This window comes from Ranitomeya variabilis, chromosome 3, assembly GCF_051348905.1.
Source record: "Ranitomeya variabilis isolate aRanVar5 chromosome 3, aRanVar5.hap1, whole genome shotgun sequence".
In the NCBI taxonomy this organism is placed as follows: Eukaryota; Metazoa; Chordata; class Amphibia; order Anura; family Dendrobatidae; genus Ranitomeya; species Ranitomeya variabilis.
Window position 1 is genome coordinate 696,796,233 of NC_135234.1, and position 22,645 is coordinate 696,818,877.

General features: G+C 43.9%; 1 protein-coding gene across 1 annotated transcript in view; it reads right to left on the minus strand.

Annotated features, from left to right (window-relative positions):
* The window catches only part of FREM2 (FRAS1 related extracellular matrix 2), a 285,657-nt gene extending 267,907 nt beyond the window's left edge, over nucleotides 1-17,750 (minus strand). The window contains exon 1 of the mRNA XM_077298181.1: nucleotides 12,629-17,750. Coding sequence (XP_077154296.1) covers nucleotides 12,629-17,621 — 4,993 coding nt within the window. The 5' untranslated portion in view covers nucleotides 17,622-17,750. The remainder of the gene's footprint in view (nucleotides 1-12,628) is intronic.
* Nucleotides 17,751-22,645: the final 4,895 nt, after the last annotated feature.

Consider the following 22,645-nt stretch of genomic DNA (forward strand, 5'->3'; position numbering starts at 1 on the left):
ATCGTGGTATGCGTAAGCACTGAACGCATGCCGTGATCTCCGATCTAGAAGCAGAGACGCGCCAGGATGGGGTGATTATGACCGGGGAGCGTGAGCCAGGCTATATTCACCTGTCCCTGTTCCACCGTCACGCAACGCTCCGTCTTCCGGGTCCTCTGGCCATGTTTAGTGGGCGCCGCCCTCTGCCTGAACAGTCACAGCTAGAGGACCTGGAAGACAGAGCGATGGTGGAACGGGGACAGGTGAATATCGCAAGTGCCGTGGGCCTCCGGCACCTGACTCCCATAGCACGCTGGTGTCACCACCTGCTCAGGCCCCCGACATTCGGCACCCAGCGGCGAGAGTGAGTATGTCTTTTTGTTTTAATCGCAGCAGCAGCATACGGGGCATATTATGCTATGGAGCATCTTATGGGGCCATCAACCTTTATGGAGCAGCATATGGGACATATGGATGAGAGCAGTACATGACAGAATGGGGGCGTAGGATGGGAGCAGCACATGACAGAATGGGGGTGCAGGATGGGAGTTGCACATGACAGGATGGGGGAGCAGGATGAGAGCAGCACATGACAGGATGGGGCACAGGATGGGAGCAGCACATGACAGAATGGGGGCGCAGAATGGGTGCAGCACATGACAGGATGGGGCGCAGGATAAGAACAGCACATGACAGGATGGGGGCACAGGATGACAGCAGCACATGACAGGATGGGGCGCAGGATGGGTGCAGCACATGACAGAACGAGGGCGCAGGATGGGAGCAGCACATGACAGGATGGGGCGCAGGATAAGAGCAGCACATGATAGGATGAGGCGCAGGATGGATGCAGCACATGACAGAATGGGGGCACAGGATGGGGCAGCACATGACAGGATTAGGGTGCAGGATGAGAGCAGCACATGACAGAATGGGGCGCAGGATGGGAGCAGCACATGACAGGATGGGGGCACATGAGAGCAGGTCATGACAGGATGGGGGAGCAGGATGGGAGCAGCACATGACAGCATGGGGCGCAGGATGGGTGCAGCACATGACAGTATGGGGGCGCAGGCTGGGGACAGCACATGACAGGATTGGGGCGCAGGATGAGAGCAGCACATGACAGCATGGGGTGCAGGATGGATGCAGCACATTACAGAATGGGGGCACAGGATGGGAGCACCACATTTCAGGATGGGGGGTGCAGGATGGGAGCACCACATGACATGATGGGGGCGCAGGATGGGAGCAGCATAAGACAGGATGGAGACCATATACCAATATAAATGCTCACCAACCGGGCGTAGAATGGGTTCAATAGCTAGTACTTTATAACACCAGCTTGAAAAATGATTTTAAAATCCGATATGTTGGCCTACTGAAATGTATGTTCAGTAAATGCACTCAATACTTGGTTGGGGCGCCTTTTGCAGCCATTACTACATCAATGTGGCGTGGCATGGAGGCGATCAGTCTGTGGCACTGCTGAGGTGTTATGGAATCCCAGGTTGCTTTGATAGCAGCCTTCAGCTTGTCTGCATTGTTGGATCTGGTGTCTCATCTTCCTCTTGACAATACCCCATAGATTCTCTATGGGATTAAGGTCAGGCGAGTTTTCTGGCCAATCAAGCACCGTGATACTGTTGTTTGTAAACCAGGTATTGGTACTTTTGGCAGTGTGGACAGGTGCCAAGTCCTGCTGGAGAATAAAATTTCCATCTCCAAAAAGCTTGTTGGCAGAAGGAAGCATGAAGTGCTCTAAAATTTCCTGGTAGACGGCTACGCTGACTTTGGTCTTTATAAAACACAGTGGACCTACACCAGCAGATGACATGGCTAGAGATGAGCGAATTTGCTCGGGTTCCCTCTTATTCGGCAATCTATAGCGCTTGCCAAATAAGCTGCAGAGGAAACACGGCTTCCTGGATCAGCTGATCGGTGCCACAGTTATATGTGTGCGGCTGTGTGAAAGTCATGACACATGCTTGGTGAGTCCAACAAACAGGCTCTCTATGCATGTGTCCTGACTGTGACACAGCCACAACATATGCAGCTGCGGCGCCAATCAGCTGATCGGCCGGCGTGATCCAGGAAACCGGGTTCCCTCTGCAGCTTATTCGGCAAGCACTATAATTTGCCGAATAAGAGGGAAGCAGAGCAAATTCGCTCATCTCTAGACATGGCTCCCCAAATCATCACAGATTGTAGATACTTCACACTAGACCTCAAGCAGCTTGGATTGTGGCCTCTCCACTCTTTCTCCAGACTCTGGGACCTTGATTTCCAAATGAAATGCAAAATTTACTTTCATCTGAAAACAACACCTTGGACCACTGAGCTTAGGAAGCCTTTGCAGGTGTTTTTTGTTAATTATTCTAATTTACTGAGATAATGACTTTTGGGTTTTCATTGGCTGTAAGCCATAATCATCAACATTAACAGAAATAAACACTTGAAATAGATCACTCTGTAATGACTCTATATAATACATGAGTTTCAGTTTTTGTATTGAAGAACTGAAATAAATTAACTTTTTGATGATATTCTAATTTAGTGAAAAGCACTTGTATATATTAATTGCTTAGCATACACTCCCTTACAGAAGTTATGTCGCTTATCCATGTTATGTAAATAAAAGCTTATAACCTGACGTTAAATCCATCCATTGGTTGTATAAATTATTCTTTTGAAAGCTGAAACCCTCCGAAATCTGGTTTAGGTTAAGAAAATAAATTGGCATCAATGCAGAAATATTGATCAGTTAATGGACACAGAATGGTTTCAGCTTTCAAAACAACAGTTTATACAACCAATGGATGAATTTAACGTCAGGTTATAAGCTTTTATTTACCTAACATGGGTAAGCGACATAACTTCTCTCAGGGAGTATAAGTGATACCAGAGTTTCTAGGGACTGCCAACGGTGAGCGGGGGCGCCATCTCGACAATCTACAGTGCCAACCTTCGAAGTTCCGTAGTCTGAAAGTTACGTACGGCCTATTAGGGTCTGTTAGCCTTACTACTGTTTATCCCTGGATACACCCTTTATTGTTTAGTATTTGCTTTTAACTATGAGAGTGTTGCATATGCATATATGTTTTTAAATAATAATTCATAAAAGTTATCTTTTAGGGTTTTTTTCTGTTTACTAACTAATCTTGTTGGACCCTACATGGCCTCATAGAACCCATTCATACAATAAAAACACAAAACGCTTTAATTGTGGATAAAAATGGCCGTGTAGTTTATTTAGGGTTACATAAATTAATTAATCACCAATAAATAAACTCCATAAATTATAAAACCAAAGTACCAAACTTTTCCAATAAACCAATCCACCCAGACATGGGTGATTTTCCCACAATTAAACTACACGACAGTAAATTTACAAGAATTCAGGGGAGGGAGGGTGGGGTCTTCTTTATCTTCTTCCGCTGACAGAATGACCAGATACCACAAAACAGGTGTGTATATATTCAAAAAAAGAGCGGCAAAGCTGCTTACAGCCAATAGAAAACCGTTTCAATAGCTGCCAAACATACCAGAAAAAACTGGATAAAACCAGTTTCACACTTTCAGAGATGACTGACCTGACCTTTATTTGACCTTTCTTCTGACAGAAAGTCATATTAAATGACAGGGTCCATGAGGCCATGAGACCCCCGCTATATTTCTTTCAGGTTTACGCGGGGGGGCTAACATTATATATTCATATATATATTTTTTCCGATTTTGTTCCAACACTGAGATCAGTATCAGACATGTCTCTGCAATTTTGCATAGACCACACGGTCCGAGGAAAAAAATCAGGCAACTGAACTACCTCATAGACCATCATAGGTACGAGTGCTATAATATGGATAGCTCTTGTATAAATGAAACTGAAGTCTGAGGGAGGTGTCATTCATTCTCATGTCAGTGTTTATCATTATCACGTGTATCTATGCGATCTTTTTTTAATAACAAGCATGTTCTACACTGGTCCAATTTGAGGACCAAACCCATCCATTAAAGTTAATAAGTCCCCCCTACAAAAAAAATGGACCCACACAAATGCCATCTGTGTGCTTTCCATTTTTCATTGACTGATTGGCTGGAGAAACATGGCAAACCTCCAACAGGTTTTTTCCATAAGAAAACAGATAATAAACAATGATAAAAATGGAAATAAGGACCAAAAATGGATGAAAAGCAGATCCAGTACACTGATGAAAAAGTGTCTGCTTTGTAGCAGACATGAAAAAAAAATTGTGAATAAGGTAACCTTATGAAAGCATCACTTCAGCGTTTTAGTTTATTCCAGTTCTGGAGTGGTGCCACTAGTGTAAGTTCCCTGACCCCAGTATTATACTTACAAGCGGTCTTCTGCTCTTCCCGGCACCGCTTCAGTCCCATCTTGTGGCCACAAATTCTGACTGACAGGAAGTCAGAGGTAACCGTCACAAATTCTCAATGCAAATCTATGATGACCTCATTCTGGCTCTCATAGACGTACATTGAGTAGTGACCTCCGGATTGTCCCAGCAAACACTGAAGAGATCAAAACCTGCTGAAGACTGACCGGAGAGGTGCTGAGAACAGATGAAGATGGCAGCGGGTAAGTATAAGACTAGGGGCAGGGAACTTATATTAGTGACACCACTCCAGTGGTAAAATATATATATAAAAAAAACCCTCATGGTGTTTTAAGGTCTAGGTATGCTCACACCAAGCCATGTACACTGCATATGCATGCAGAAACAGGCACCAGCTATAGTTCATGGGAGATCTCCTGAAAAATGAGAACCCTTAGGCCTCAGACCTTTTTAGGCCTCGCTCACACTCGCATATAAAAAAAAAATTGTTCTTTTGTTCATCCTGAAAAGTTGAACAAGTGTCCTGCGTACTTCATGCAAGTGCAATGCGAGTGTGTGATTTCTTTTCTCGCCTACCATCCGTATACAATGCGTTTTTAACATCATCTTTTAACACTCTATGTACCTTAAAGCTAGTTTACTAAGTAATAAAGCGATCTTATATAAAGATATAGATGGATAAATGATAGAAATATATTAGATAGATAGATTTATTAGGCTAAATAAGGCTAAACACATTTTAGTGCCACATGAAAGACACTAAAGGGTGCAAGTTTATTATGTAGGGGGCTTGTGAAATTATATCTATCTCTCTATCATCTATGTATCTATTATCTGTCTATCATCTATGCATCTATTAACTGTCTATCTATCATCTATGTATCTATCTATCTATTATCTATCTATCTATCTATTATCTATCTATCTGGCTATAATCTATGTATCTATCCAAATCTATCATATTTATCTATCCATATCTATCTATCTATCTATCTATCTATCTATCTATCTATCTATCTATCTATCTATCTATCTATCTATCATATCTATCTATCTATCCATATCTATCTATCTATCTATCCATATCTATCTATCTATCTATCCATATCTATCTATCTATCTATCTATCTATCTATCTATCTATCTATCTATCTATTCTGAGGGTTCAGGCTGTGAATTTACTGTACTCAGCTGATGAAATGTCAGGATTCCCTTGAGATGTGTGTAAACATCAGACGGCACTCACATGGTCCATGTGCAGGTCCATATTTTTCTCGCACCCACTGACATGCATTGGCGAGTTTCGTCCGATATTCGCGGCCACACGCAGCATGCTGCAATTTTTTTCCTCAGTCCGATTACAGCTGAGGAAAAACTCACAGATGCGCACTGCCTCATGGAATAACATTGGTCAGAGCGCAATGCGATGTTTTCTCACATTGCGCTCCTCCATATTATACGCCCTAAGATGTAGTCCCGTATTGGCATGTTTCATCTGTGATCACTCAGTCTGCAAAAAAACATGGACATGTGAACAGCCCCATAGACTTTAATGTGTATTTGTTATTTCCGTGAAAACCACTGAAAAGTACATGTACATTAACCCCTTCATGACCCAGCCTATTTTGGCCTTAATGACCTTGCCGTTTTTTGCAATTCTGACCAGTGTCCCTTTATGAGGTAATAACTCAGGAACGCTTCAACGGATCCTAGCGATTCTGAGATTGTTTTTTCGTGACATATTGGGCTTCATGTTAGTGGTAAATTTAGGTCGATAATTTCTGAGTTTATTTGTGAAAAAAACGGAAATTTGGCAAAAATTTTGAAAATTTTGCAATTTTCACATTTTGAATTTTTATTCTGTTAAACCAGAGAGTTATGTGACACAAAATAGTTAATAAATAACATTTCCCACATGTCTACTTTACATCAGCTCAATTTTGGAAACAATTATTTTTTTTGCTAGGAAGTTATAAGGGTTAAAATTTGACCAGTGATTTCTCATTTTTACAACAAAATTTACAAAACCATTTTTTTTAGGGACCACCTCACATTTGAAGTCAGTTTGAGGGTTCTATATGGCTGAAAATACCCAAAAGTGACACCATTCTAAAAACTGCACCCCTCAAGGTGCTCAAAACCACATTCAAGAAGTTTATTAACCCTTCGGGTGTTTCACAGCAGCAGAAGCAACATGGAAGGAAAAAATGAACATTTAACTTTTTAGTCACAAAAATGATCTTTTAGCGAAATTTTTTTTATTTTCCCAAGGGTAAAAGGAGAAACTGGACCACGGACGTTGTTGTCCAATTTGTCCTGAGTACGCTGATACCTCATATGTGGGGGTAAACCACTGTTTGGGCGCACGGCAGGGCTCGGAAGGGAAGGAGCGCCATTTGACTTTTTCAATGAAAAATTGTTTCCAATCTTTAGCGGACACCATGTCGCGTTTGGAGAGCCCCCGTGTGCCTAAACATTGGAGCTCCCCCACAAGTGACCCCATTTTGGAAACTAGACCCCCCAAGGAACTTATCTAGAAGTATAGTGAGCACTTTAAACCCCCAGGTGCTTCACAAATTGATCCGTAAAAATGAAACAGTACTTTTTTTTCACAAAAAAATTATTTTAGCCTCAATTTTTTCATTTTCACATAGGCAACAGGATAAAATGGATCCTAAAATTTGTTGGACAATTTCTCCTGAGTACACCGATACCTCACATGTGGGGGTAAACCACTGTTTGGGCACATGGTAAGGCTCGGAAGGGAAGGAGCGCCATTTGACTTTTTGAATGAAAAATTATCTCCATCGCTAGCAGACACCATGTCACGTTTGGAGAGCCCCTGTGTGCCTAAACATTGGAGCGCTCCCACAAGTGACCCCATTTTGGAAACTAGACCCCCCAAGGAACTTATCTAGAAGCATAGTGAGCACTTTAAACTCTCAGGTGCTTCACAAATTGATCCGTAAAAATGAAAAAGTACTTTTTTTTCACACAAAATTTTTTTAGCCTTAATTTTTTCATTTTCACATGGGCAACAGGATAAAATGGATCCTAAAATTTGTTGGGCAATTTCTCCTGAGTACGTTGATACCTCATATGTGGGGGTAAACCACTGTTTGGGTGCACGGCAAGGCTCGGAAGGGGAGGCGTGCCATTTGACTTTTTGAATGGAAAATTAGCTCCAATCGTTAGCGGACACCATGTCGCGTTTGGAGAGCCCCTGTGTGCCTAAACATTGGAGCTCCCCTACAAGTTACCCCATTTTGGAAACTAGACCCCCAAAGGAACTTATCTAGATGCATAGTGAGCACTTATAACCCCCAGGTGCTTCACAGAAGTTTATAACGCAGAGCCGTGAAAATAAAAAATAATTTTTCTTTCCTCAAAAATGATTTTTAGCCCAGAATTTTTTATTTTCCCAAGGGTAATAGGAGAAATTGGACCCCAAATGTTGTTGTCCAGTTTGTCCTGAGTACGATGATACCCCATATGTGGGGTAAACCACTGTTTGGGCGCACGGCAGGGCTCGGAAGGGAAGGCACGCCATTTGGCTTTTTGAATGGAAAATTAGCTCCAATCATTAGCGGACACCATGTTGCGTTTGGAGAGCCCCTGTGTGCCTAAACATTGGAGCTCCCGCACAAGTGACCCCATTTTGGAAACTAGACCTCCCAAGGAACTAATCTAGATGTGTGGTGAGCACTTTGAACCCCCAAGTGCTTCACAGAAGTTTATAACGCAGAGCCGTGAAAATAAAAAATAATTTTTCTTTTCTCAAAAATGATTTTTTAGCCCACAATTTTTTATTTTCCCAAAGGTAACAGGAGAAATTGGACCCCAAAAGTTGTTGTCCAGTTTCTCCTGAGTACGCTGATACCCCATATGTGGGGGTAAACCACTGTTTTGGCACACGTCGGGGTTCGGAAGGGAAGTAGTGACGTTTTGAAATGCAGACTTTGATGGAATGCTCTGCGGGCGTCAGGTTGCGTTTGCAGAGCCCCTGATGTGCCTAAACAGTAGGAACTCCCCACAAGTGACTCCATTTTGGAAACTAGACCCCCAAGGGAACTTATCTAGATGTGTGGTGAGCACTTTGAACCCCCAAGTGCTTCACAGAAGTTTATAATGCAGAGCCGTGAAAATAATAAATGTGTTTCCTTTCCTCAAAAATATTTTTTTAGCCCAGAATTTTTTATTTTTGCAAGGGTAACAGGAGAAATTGGAACCCAAAAGTTGTTGTCCAGTTTCTCCTGAGTACGCTGATACCCCATATGTGGGGGTAAACCACTGTTTGGGCACATGCCGGGGCTCGGAAGGGAAGTAGTGACGTTTTGTAATGCAGACTTTGATGGAATGGTCTGCGGGCATCATGTTACGTTTGCAGAGCCCCTGATATGCCTAAACAGTAGAAACCCCCCACAAGTGACCCCATTTTGGAAACTAGACCCCCAAGGAACTTATCTAAATGTGTGGTGAGCACGTTCAACCCCCAAGTGCTTCACAGAAGTTTACAACGCAGAGCCGTGAAAATAAAAAATCATTTTTCTTTCCTCAAAAAAGATGTTTTAGCAAGCAATTTTTTATTTTCTCAAGGGTAACAGGAGAAATTGGACCCCAATATTTGTTGCCCAGTTTGTTGTGAGTACGCTGATACCCCATATGTGGGGGTAAACCACTGTTTGGGCACACGTCAGGGCTCGGAAGGGAAGTAGTAACATTTGAAATGCAGACTTTGATGGAATGGTCTGCGGGCGTCACATTGCATTTGCAGAGCCCCTGATGTGCCTAAACAGTAGAAACACCCCACAAGTGACCCCATTTTGGAAACTAGACCCCCCAAGGAACTTATCTAGATGTGTGATGAGCACGTTCAACCCCAAAGTGCTTCACAGAAGTTTACAACGCAGAGCCGTGAAAATAAAAAATCATTTTTCTTTCCTCAAAAAAGATGTTTTAGCAAGCAATTTTTTATTTTCACAAGGGTAACAGGAGAAATTGGGCCCCAATGTTTGTTGCCCAGTTTGTTGTGAGTACAGTGATACCCCATATGTGGGGGTAAACCACTGTTTGGGCGCACGTCAGGGCTCGGAAGGGAAGTAGTGACATTTGAAATGCAGACTTTGATGGAATGGTCTGCGGGCGTCACGTTGCATTTGCAGAGCCCCTGATGTGCCTAAACAGTAGAAACTCCCCACAAGTGACCCCATTTTGGAAACTAGACCCCCGAAGGAACTTATCTAGATGTGTGGTGAGCACTTTCAACCCCCAAGTGCTTCACAGAAGTTTATAACGCAGAGCCATGAAAATAAAAAATAATTGTTCTTTCCTCAAAAATTATGTCTTAGCAAGTAATTTTTTATTTTTGCAAGGGTAACAGGAGAAATTGGACCCCAACAGTTGTTGCCCAGTTTGTCCTGAGTACGCTGGTACCCCAAATGTGGGGGTAAACCACTGTTTGGGCGCATGTCGGGGCTTGGAAGGGAGGGAGCACCATTTGACTTTTTGAATGCAAGATTGGCTGGAATCAATGGTGGCGCCATGTTGCGTTTGCAGAGCCCCTGATGTGCCTAAACAGTGGAAACCCCTCAATTCTAACTTCAACACTAACCCCAACACACCCCTAATCCTAATCCCAACTGTAGCCATAACCCTAATCCCAACCCTAACCCCAACACACCCGTAACCCTAATTCCAACCCTAATCCTAACCCTAATCCCAACCCTAACCACAACTGTAACCCCAACACACCCCTAACCCTATCCGTAACCCTAACCACAAGCCTATTCTTAACCCTATTTCCAACCCTAGCCCTAATTCCAACCCTAACCCTAAGGGTATGTGCCCACGTTGCGGATTCGTGTAAGATTTTTCCGCACGATTTTTGAAAAATCTGCAGGTAAAAGGCACTGCGTTTTACCTGCGGATTTACAGCAGATTTTCAGTGTTTTTTTGTGCGGATTTCACCTGCGGATTCCTATTGAGGAACAGGTGTAAAACGCTGCGGAATCCGCACAAAGAATTGACATGCTGCGGAAAATACAACGCAGCGTTTCTGCACGGAATTTTCCGCACCATGGGCACAGCGGATTTGGTTTTCCATAGGTGTACATGGTACTGTAAACCTGATGGAAAACTGCTACGAATTCACAGCGGCCAATCCGCTGCGGATCCGCGGCCAATCCGCTGCGGATCCGCGGCCAATCCGCTGCGGATCCGCAGCCAAATCCGCACATGCCATAACCCTAACCCTACCCCTAACCCTACCTGTAACCCTAACCCTACCCCTACCCCTAACCCTACCCGTAACCCTAACCCTAGTTCTAACCCTAACCCTAGTGGAAAAAGAAAAAAAAAAAAAAAAATATTTTCTTTATTTTATTATTGTCCCTACCTATGGGGTGATAAAGGGGGGGGGGTTTATTTATTATTTTTTTTATTTTGATCGCTGTGATAGAACCTGTCACAGCGATCAAAATGTACTTTTAACGAATCTGCCGACTGGCAGATTCGGCAGGCGCACTGAGCATGCGCCCGCCATTTTGGAAGATGGCGGCGCCCAGCGTGGAGGCGGACGGACACCGGGAGCCTCGGTGAGTATAAGGGGGGGGAGATCGGGGCACGGGGGGGGCGTCGGAGCACAGGGGGGGGCACAGCAGCACGGGGGGAGCGGGCAGGAGCACGGGGCAGCGGAGCACAGCACCGAGGGGACCGGACCCCATAACAGAGCGGTGGGGGGGCGATCGGTGGGGTGGGGGGGCGATCGGTGGGGTGGGGTGGGGTGGGGGGGGTAACATTAGTGTTTCCAGCCATGGCCGATGATATTGCAGCATCAGCCATGGCTGGATTGTAATATTTCACCAGTTTTTCAGGTGAAATATTACAAATCGCTCTGATTGGCAGTTTCACTTTCAACAGCCAATCAGAGCGATCGTAGCCACGGGGGGGTGAAGCCACCCCCCCTGGGCTGAAGCACCACTCCCCCTGTCTCTGCAGATCGGGTGAAATCGGAGTTAACCCTTTCACCCGATCTGCAGGGACGCGATCATTCCATGACGCCACATAGGCGTCATGGGTCGGATTGGCACGGGTTTTCATGACGCCTATGTGGCGTCATGGGTCGGGAAGGGGTTAAAAATGAACCAAAAAGGGGGAATAGTGCAGCTCACTGATATTACAAGGTGCACGGAACTCCGTCCTGATGAGACGTGAAAAGCGTAGAAAAAAAAAAGTTTGATGCTCCAGCTCCTTGTAGAAAATTTCAAAATGTATTCAATTTATATTAAAACATACAAGCGCTCTTGGGCCGCACTATAGTGAACAAGAGAACAGAACGACGCGCTTCAATCGCCGCCACAGCCTTTATAAAGATCGCTGCGGTTATCGAAACGCGTCGCTCTGCTCTCTTGTTCACTCTTCTGCTGACCAAGAACGTCTTTCATGTTTTAATATAAAGAGAATCAATTTTTACATTTTTTACAAGGAGCTGGAGCATCAAACCTTATTTTTCTATATTATAAATAGACATCTGAATGAGGTCTAAGGCTTGGCCCATAGGATGAAAAAGCTGTATGCAGTATCTGCTGTGGAATATAGTAGCGGGCATGTGGAGGACATTTTAATAAATCTCTACATGCTGCAAAATTTTTCATCACAGAAAGTGACATACGGCACAAGAGGGGTAAAAATCACAATGAGCCCTCAGCAACTTCTGCACGTGGATAAAGAGTTTAATATGAATTTGCTGTGTGTTTGAGGTGAAAAGTGGTGATGAAGTTGTGGCCAAAAAATCTGCTGTGCTTGGACCAGGCCCAAAAGCAATTCTGGAGCATCTCACATATTTTTTTATCTATGTCTAATCCAACAGCTGTGAAAATGGAGACATATCAAAGTACAAAAGAACCCGATAGAAGTCTACTGATGCCTTAATACAGTTCCTCACAATGCAGAGGTCGTATGGGCAGTAATATGACAGTGTGTCTGAATAAATGTACTTAGCACATTGATGTAAGAGAGCAACTCATTGATTTTGCTAGTTAATTTATCAAGGGAAAGTATTTATCATTAAGCTATGCCATAAATGTATGATAGACACAAGGCCCACCACATCTGTAGATACCACTCCATTACAATGTAAATTATATCTGCGTAAACAGTGCTGAGATAAACACATATTATAGTAATATTTCAATTATAGGCAGCATTGTAAATAAACAGAAACTAATAGTAAAACATTAATAAGTGATATACTTTCATAGATAGATGGAACCAAATAGTAGTACAGTGATTACCTTGGGTGAACTGGTTGATGCTGTGGTTCCCCTTGTCCAAGTTGATCAGGAATCCATGACTTGGGCCTTGAGTAATTCGGATGCGTAGAGAGATGTGGGCGCTATCTCTGTCCTCTGCTTTAAGGAACTTATTAGTGATCAAGAATCCCAAATGACCAGTGCTCAAAATACGCAGAGTTGGGGCCCCCTTATTCACTACAATCTGCGGCACCCCGTTATCCACAGCTATAATCCGAATCTTCATCATCTGGGGCTGCCGGGTCTCATAGACAGTGTCAGGAAACACATAGAAGTCAGTGTGGGTTCCATCAGTCACCGTGAAGGAGAAGCTGTCCTCAGTAGACTCGGTACCATCATGTTTGTAACTGATAAGGTTATCATTGAGATCTTGCTTTGTAAAGGAGGTGACCGATTTGGTATTATTATATAGGATCTTTCCATGAATTGGCACCTGCGTGATTATAAATTTAAGACGTTTATCTCGGGTATCTCTGTCCTCCACGGTAAGTTCAAAGGGGGTGATCAGCTTATTCTCACTCTCTCTCACTGCCAGTTCATGGATGGTTAGCACTGGCTTCTTATTATCAACATCAGTGATGGATATTCTAAATGTGCGGAAAACTGGATTATATCCATCAGTGACCTCAAATTCAAAGCTGTCCATCTTTATTTCGTCATCGGATGTATGGGTATAATAGATTTTATTACCAGCTAACTGCAACTGGGTGAATGATGTGATAGGAACTCCTGGTAGATCGGTGCACTCCAAATGTCCACGCACAGGAGCCCTGGTGATGCTGAAAATTAAATGTTCATCAGGGCTGTTGAGATCACTAGTGCTAAGCAGGTCAGTGGTAAGTGTTACCTTCCCTCCTTCTTTTAGAGATACCCCTTTGCTAATCACATCTGGAAAGACCATATCGATGCCCCCAACGGTCACATAAAAGTATCTATCAATGAGAGGATTTATACCGTCCGTAACATCAAATTTGAAGAGATCACGAATTCCCTCTTGGCCAAAGTGATGGTACTGTATTAATTCCCGGTCCACCTCATCCTGAGTGAAGTTCATACCTAGTGTAATGTTTTCAAGGTCACCATTTGGTCTTCTCCGTTGTAAGAGCCCTTGGCCAGGCCCATAGCGTAATATATAGGTCAAAGATTTGTCATCAGAGTCCAAATCTGTTGCTTTTAATACTTTATTATTAATAAGTTTTGTTTCCTCAATTTCTATCTCTAGTCCATCATTAATGTTCATTCTCGGAGTTTCATCATCCACAGATATAATCATAATCAGAACAGTTTTGACCACTGAATGTTTTCCATCAGATAGTTTTATCTCAAAGCTGTCTTCTTTGGTCTCGGAGTCATCATGTTCATAAAGGATGGTGGAGCTTTCCTTGATGTCATCAAGGCTGAAGCTATCAACTATCACAGTGCCATTAGTGAGTTGGTTCACAATATGTCCATGTTTGGGTGGCTTTGTGATGAAGAAAATAAGGTCATCTGCTGGAATATCTGCATCTGCCCCATTTAGTATTGGAATATCAATCACAAGACTCATTCCCTCCATGACAACAAACTCTCTCATAAAGATCTCTGGCTTTTCATCATTGGCTGGCATGATAACAATTGGTAAAAAATGTTTTCGGGAAAAATTTATGCCATCTGAACAGTGGAAAGTAAGTCTATCTTCAACTGGTTCCACACCTTTGTGGATGCTCTGTACATAATAAATGTGTCCCAATCTAATATCTTTCAATGTAAAGGCACTAATAGACGTCCCTGCTCTAGATTTTTCAGAACCTGGTGCTGGTGAGATATTTTCAAGATATCCAGATGTAGGCTGCACTACAATAGTGCAAAAAATGTCATCATTGGGAGTGTCCTTATCTCGAGCTTTTAAGTGGGAAGGTGTAATCACATTTTTTTCTCCTTCAATAACTGCAAATTGGTCACCCACTGAAACAATAGGCGGCTGGTTATCCAGTGGAAGGATGGTCACTTGAACACGAACTCCAGTAACTCTATTGCCACCAACTGTCCATTCCTCTGACATGTCAGATAATGTTAAATTGAAAGAGTCCTCTTTTTTCTGCAAACCAATTTCTCCAGATGTGTGAGAATATACAACAGCACCATCAATGATGTCCCTTTGAGAAAATCTTTCAGCGCGGATGCCATTGACCAAAATATCTCCAAAGAGTGGTGGATCTTCCACAATGAAGGTTAGCATGAGATCATCCGTATCTGCGTCAGTACCTTGAATGACATTTGATGTGATTTCAGCAGAGCTTTCTTCTAAGACATCCAAATAGGAGCCAATTGTTCCAGAAGGTAGCATAAGTCTAGGCACTTCATCATCCACTAGTCGCACAGTGATTTTAATGATGATTGTAAGCACGTGCACTCCATCACTAACATCAAGGGTACACGAATCACTTGCAGACTCCTCACCACTGTGCATATAACTTATCCTTCCATTTATAATGTCATCCAAAACAAATGTCTCGCCAACATCCATCACATGATTGGAATACAGTACTTGACCATGTCTTGGAGACTGGGTTAGGGTGAATGTAATTTTGTCTTTACCTGTGTCTGCATCTGTGGCATCAAGTTCTGTGGGAGTGATAATGTGACTTCCTCTTTCAAACACAGTAAATCCTGTATTAATAATACTCGGGGGCTTGTTGTCCACAGGCTCCAGAAAAATTGTAAAATCCCCTTCAGCTGTATTCCCAGACATATCCTCTACAATATAGTGAAACTGCACTACACGTGGAGTAATGCCAAGTTCCAGGTCAGGTGGTTTGTAGGCAATTTTGTGATGGTTTACCTGGGCTTGTGTGAACTCTGTAACAACGTGGTCTGGATTTTCTGTAAGAACCAGAAATCCCATCACAACTGGATTGTTTTCATCTGTGTCAGTTGGAGGAATAGTCACAGTGTATTTGAGGTCCCGATCATCAGAGTCCAAATCAGTGTATCGCAGGAACTTTCTCCTAAAGTGGGTTAAATGATATTCCTGTACCACCATCCTGAGGGTGGTACCTTGGTACAATTCTGGAGGCAAGTCATCTATGGGATTAATTTTTACTACAAATGTGTGTTCACCAGACTGATTAGGAGGATCATTGTCATCTTGAACCCTAAAGACAAATTGGTCCATGACTGGGACAGTGCTGTGTGGTCCAATATGCTTGTAATATAATTTACCATCTAATATGTCTTGCTGAGTCCACTCTTTTACTTCCTTTTCATAAAGATTTAGTTCAGGTAACAATTTCCACATTGAAAGGTCTTGAGGTATCTCAGATTGACGTAACACTATTTGGCCAAGTATTGAGTAGGGTAAGTCCAATATGAAACGTATTGTTGAGTCTTCTGAGTCAATATCTGTTGCACTCAACACGACTGGAGTCACAGACGACACTTCTTTCTCGGAGATCATTAATCCTGTGTTGGCATTGACTATAGGAGGTTCATCATCAGTTGGCACTACTGTTATTGGAAAGAGGAACTCAACCTGGTGCTGTCCATCTGTCATGCGGAAGATGATGTTGTCACTGTATGTGTCACTTCCATCATGTTGATAAATGACTCGACTTTGGTCCAGATCAGAAGCAGTAAAAAATTTGGAACCCTCTGGTGAACCAAGCAGGTATAACTGTCCATGCCTTAGTCCATCTAGTACAGTCACTTTAACGTCATCAAGATTGTCCTCATCACTGATTTGTAAGTTTTGGGCACTAGAGAGGGCCCTTGATTGCCCTTCAAACAGAAGCTGCCCAGTGTTGCGTGTAACCACAGGGGCAAGTGTATTCATAGGTTTGACAACAATCATAAAGGAGAAGGGCTCAGATACTGCTCCTTCTGTGTCCACCACCTCCAATTCTACTTCCAAGATGCGCTCATTGTCAGAGTCCTCAGGTGGGGGTTTGTAAGCAATCCTAAATTCCTGCAGATCCCTCTGATAGAAGGAGGTAATGGGCAAGTTGCGGTCGTCAGTACTTACAATTTGTCCTTGTCCTGAACCAAAGGAAGAAGTGATATTAAATATAAGATCCCCAGGGTCAGATTCCAAGTCCTCTGCAGCCAACATGTCAGGAGTGATGGCTGTCATGACAAACTGATCCACCTCCATCATCATCATTGCTATGAAGCTAGGCTTAGGCTGAGTGTTCTCCAAACCTTCCTTGATTCTGACCAGGATTTGGAAATGCTCTTGCTTTAGTAAATTCCCAACTTTATCATGCAGCTCCACCAACATTGGGATATAGTCCTTGTTGGGTGACTGGGTGGAAGCTGTGTGTTGGTAGCGCACCCCTTGCAGCAAAAACTCTCCACAATCCACCATATGCCCAGCGCTGTGCATCACTCTGCCATACCTGGGCAATCCAGCAAGGTCCAGAAGTGGGGTGATCCTGCACACTTCAAAAGTCCTATCATAGGTGAACTCCAGGACCTTCTTATCTATGGGGTTACTGGTGCCCAGCAGCTTGTCCACTGTGAGAGGCATGTTCCTGGTCACCACCTCCAGCTGGGTGAAGAGCACCTCCACCTCAATCATGAAGGGTATGATCACAGTGCTGCTCTGGGTATCGTATCGCAGCTGAAGCTTCACCCTGTCCCTGGCAGGACTGCGGGCACCCAGGTGAGAGTATCTGACTTCCCGAGCTCCAAACTCACATGGGAACCTGTTGGGTGAGAGGTGCCCGGGTCCCTGGGACAGAGGGTCATTGCTCAGGACACTAATGTGACACTTGTCTCCAGGCTGCACTTGTATCACCAGGTCCAGGACAGGGTCCAGGTACACAGATCTCCCAAAAGGCACCCTGATCCCATTATTGGCCACCAGGATCTCCTCTTCCAAAGGTCCATAAGTCAAGGGTGCAGCTTCCAGCACGCCCCTCTGTGGCCATGTGTCTCCGGTCAGCAGCAGCAGCCACAGTCCCAGCACTAGCAACCTGTGCGTCCGCAGCTGCCGCATGGTGAGTGTCGCAGGTGGTCGCAGCGTTATTTCTCGTTCACTTGTCCTGCGGAGTCATTCAAGCAGCAACAGCAGCAGCGGTGGCCGGCAGTGTGTGTGATCTGCCCCCCTGAGCCTGCACGCCGGGCTTCTCCCTGTGAGGCTGGCTCTAATCTGTGCTGGGAGTCCCAGTGCAACAAGTGGGAGGAGGCAGCGGAGACTGGGGAGAGCGATTGGTGCAGGGAAGGAAGTGGTGAGCGAGCCGAGCAGCTGCCTGTCACCAGCAGCAGGTGACCTCCCGGGGACAGGACCTGCTGCTGGGACCTGTAGTCCCCCACACTCTACAAGGCAGTGATCAGATTTGCTCCTTACAGCAATGTTTCCCAATCAGGGCTCCTCACAATGGAGCTGTCGCTACAACAGAGAAAGTAACCTGACTTCATCCTGCTCATCAGCTGTTACCAAAATCCAAAATATAGCACCAGCTAGTGATGTGTTACCTGTGCTGGGGGCAAGGTCCACCAGTCTAATACTAAACTCCTTATACCCCCAGCACATGGTTTTTTTTTGGGACCTTCGCTGATGTAATTATACTTTGCCCTTTGACTTTTTTCTGCTTTTGGCAGAAATCTGACAAAGTTTTAAAAATAAAAAGTTATATATCTTTATCTTATTTTTTTTTTGTTTAACTCTTTAATTATCCTACCTAAACTTAACCCTATCCCTAACTCTAGCCTTAGCCTTAACCCTGTCCCTAACTCTAGCCTTAACCTTAAATCTAGCCTTAGCTCTAACCCTAACCCTAGTCTTGTCCCTAACCCTAGCTCTAACTCTAGGCTTAGCCCTAACCATAGTCTTTACCCCTAACCCTAGCACTAACTCTACCCTTAGCGCTAACACTAGCCCTAACTCTATCCTTAGCCCTAATCCTAGCCCTAATTCTAGTCTTTGCCCTAACCCTAGCCCTAACTCTATCCTTAGCCCTAATCCTGGCCCTAACTCTAGTCTTTGCCCTAACTCTAGCCATAGGCCGGTTTCACACTTGTGTTTGGAGCAGCTGCGGAGGGCTGCGGACTTCCTCCGTGAAGCCCCGCCCTCCGCCGCTAGCTCTGCCTACTTCTGCATGCCGCCCGCATGCGGCCTGCGTACCTATCTTTAACATTAGGTACGCAGGTCGTGCGGCTGTATGCCGAGGCTGCCGCATGTGTCGTTTTGACGCTGCGGATAAAAAAAAAATGCTACAGGCTGCGTCCTACGCTGGTCGCCGCATCGTCAAAACGACGCATGCAGCAGCCTCCGCATACAGCCGCACGACCTGCGTACCTAATGTTAAATATAGGTACACAGGCCGCATGCCGGCCGCATGCAGAAGTAGGTAGAGCTAGCGGCGGAGGGCGGGGCTTCACGGAGGAAGTCCGCAGCTGCTCCAAACGCAAGTGTGAAACCGGCCTTAGCGCTAACCCTAGCACTAACTCTATCCATAGCCCTAATCCTAGCCCTAACTCTAGTCTTAACCCTAGCTCTAACTTTAGCCTTAGCCCTAACCCTAACTCTAGCCTTAGCCCTAACCCTAGCACTAATTCTAGTCTTAGCCCTAACCCTAGTCTTAGCCCTAACCCAAGCCCTAACTGTAGTCTTCACCCTAACCCTAGCCCTAACTCTAGTCTTAGCCCTAATCCTACAGTAGTATTAGCCCTAACCCTAGTTAAAGGGACTCTGTCATCACAGAATTACTGTTTAAACCCAGCACATTGTCTCAGTGCGTCACGGCGGGGCCAATCATTTAGAGGAGCACTCCTTGTGCCATCAAAGTTTTTATCCTCTTAATATATTGCAGTCAATATATTACAATTGCTCAATTGCTAATTTTGCCTTTCTATCCAAATAATTCTTCTCTTTTCTCTGCTATATGTACAAACAGGAAGTCTGTTTTCCCTGCATTTATCCTTCCCCTCTTCAACTCCTGACCCAGCTGCTCTCTCCCCCTCCCCCACCCCTAAGATACTTTGCAGTGGAACAGGGAAAATTAACCTCCTGTTTCTACTTAGAGCTCAGAAGGTTTCAGCTCGTCAGTTTTTAATCATGTGCTGTCATAGACCTAATGGAAAAGATAGTTATCTGGTAGAAAGGCAAAATGAGGAATTGTAAGTGCACAGTGCTGTATAATATGATAACTGCAGTATATTAAGAGGATAAAAACTTTCATGGGGAAACCAAGCAGGTGGGAAAGTGTATGTAACCCCTTCACACTTCTATTTTTCATTTTCCTTTTTTCCTTATCTTCTAAGAGCCATAACTTTTTTATTTTTCCATCAATATGGGCATGTGAGGGTCTTTTTTCTTGTGGGACGAGTTGTCCTTTTGATTTTTACAATTGATTTTTACCCTATACTGTACTGGAAAATGGAAAAAATTCCAAGTACGGTGAAATTGCAAAAAACGTGCAATTCCACAATTGTTTTTTATTTTTTTATTTACTGTGTTCACTAAATGCTAAAACTGACCTGCCATCATGATAATCCAGGTCAGTATAAGTATGCGGATGCCAAACATGTACAGGCTCTTTTTTTATTTCAGTGGTGAAAAAAAAATCTGAAATTTGTATGGAAAAAACTTTTTGCGTTTGTCGCCATTTTCCGAGACCTGTAGCGTCTCCCTTTTTCTTGATTTGGGGTTGGGTGGGAGCTTATTTTTTGCGTCCCAAACTGACGTTTTGATTGATACCATTTTGGGGTACTTATGAGGTTTTGATCGCCTGTTATAGCATTTTATTGCTGTGCTGCGGCAACAACAAAAAAATTCTTTAGATTTTTTATTTCGTTACACTGCTTACCGATCGGATTAATTTACTTTATATTTTGATAGATTGTACATTTCTGAACTCAGCGATACTAAATGTATATTTTAGATATATATTTTTAAATTGTTTTATTTTTAATGGGGCAAAAGGGAGGAATTTGAATTGTTGTGGTTTTTTAAAATATTTTTTTTTCACTTTAACCTGTTGAAAACCTAAGACGTGTATATCTGTCATATGTCGCCTCCCGATCTTTGGTGTGAGCTCTGATCAGCTGTCATGTGCCCCTAACAGCCGCGGTTGGAATGGCGATCCACCCGTGGCTGTAAACTAGTTAAATACCGCTGTCAATCTCTGACAGCGGCATTTAACTTGCGCAGACTGGATACAAGTCTTAGCTCTGCCCATCAGTGCACCTGTAATATGATTGCGGGGCGCCGATGAGTTGGCATGACAATCTGGGGTCTGCAGCAGACCCCTGTGGTTGTCATTGCTGAACGGCTATAAGCGCGACCTGGTGGTCGGAGCTCACAGCAGATGAGCATTTTTGTTACACAGAGCATTTTCAGTACACTATATGGTAAAACCAATAGTGTTGTTTAAAAGTACAACTCGTGCCACAAAAAACAAGCCCTCACATTGCCATATTTATAAAAAAAAAATTATTATAAAAAAGTTATGGCTCTGGGAAGAAGGGGAGCATAAATTAACCCCTTCACCCCCGGAGCTTTTTCCGTTTTTTCGTTTTCGTTTTTTGCTCCCCTCCTTCCCAGAGCCATAATTTTTTTATTTTTCCGTCAATATGGCCAAGTGAGGGCTTATTTTTTGCGGGACTAGATGTACTTTTGATCGATACCATTGGTTTTACCATGCCGTGTAACAGAAAACGGGAAAAAAATTCCAAGTGTGATGAAATTGCAAAAAAAGTGCAATCTCACACTTGTTTTTTGTTTGGATTTTTTGCTAGGTTCACCAAGTGCTAAAACTAACCTGCCATTATGATTCTCCAGGTCATTACGAGTTCATAGACATCTAACATGTCTAGGTTATTTTTTATCTAAGTGGTGAAAAAAAATTCCAAAGTTTGCTAAGAAAAAAAAAAATTGTGCGATTTTCCGATACCTGTAGCGTCTCCAATTTTCATGATCTGGGGTCAGGTGAGGGCTTATTTTTTGCGTGCCAAGCTGGCGTTTTTAATGATACCATTTTGGTGTAGATACGTTCTTTTGATTGCCCGTTATTGCATTTTAATTCAATGTCACAGCGACCAAAAAACGTAATTTTGGCGTTTTGATTTTTTTTCTCGCTACGCCATGTAGCGGTCACGTTAATCCTTTGTTTTTATTGATAGATAGGGCGATTCTGAACGCGGCAATACCAAATATGTGTATGTTTGATTTTTTTTAATTGTTTTATTTTGATTGGGGCGAAAGGGGGGTGATTTGAACTTTTATATATTTTTTATATTTTTTTATTTTTAAATACTTTTTTAAATTTTGGCATGCTTCAATAGCCTCCTAGGAGGCTTGAAGCATGCACAACTTGATCGTCTCTGCTACATAGAGGTGAAGTACAGATCACCTCTATGTAGCAGAAATGCAGGTGTACTTTGAACGCTGACCACAGGGTGGCGCTCAAAGCAATCGGCCATCAACAACCATAGAGGTCTCAAGGAGACCTCTGGTTGTTATGGCAATGCACCCATGACCCCCGATCATGTGACGGGGGTCAGCGGTGCGAGCAATTCCGGCCGGGAGCGCTAGTTAAATGCCGCTGTCAGCGCTTGACGGCGGCATTTAACTCGTTAATGGGCGCGGGCGGATCGCGATCCGCTCGCGCTCATTGCGCGCACATGTCAGCTGTACAAAACAGCTGACATGTCGCGGCTTTGATGGGGGCTCACCGCCGGAGCCCACCTCAAAGCGGGCGATCTGCCAGCTGACGTACTATTCCGTCAGCTGGCAGAAAGGGGTTAAAACTCAAAAATGGAAAAGCTCAAGGCGGTGAAGGGTTAAGAGCTGCCGGCGATCGCTAGTGCTATATACAGTAGGGCCTTCAGCCCTGTTAAGTAAAGAGAAAATCACGACCTCCTATGAACGACCCAGCGGTCACAGGAATATCAAATGACAGTCACGGGGGTCTGCTGCATTACATGATCGCATTGTGCCGATGGACTTGCGATGCGCTTCCAGCTGGTGCATATGCTAAATGAGGGACACTGCGGCAATCCTGCTGTCCCCTGACTGCC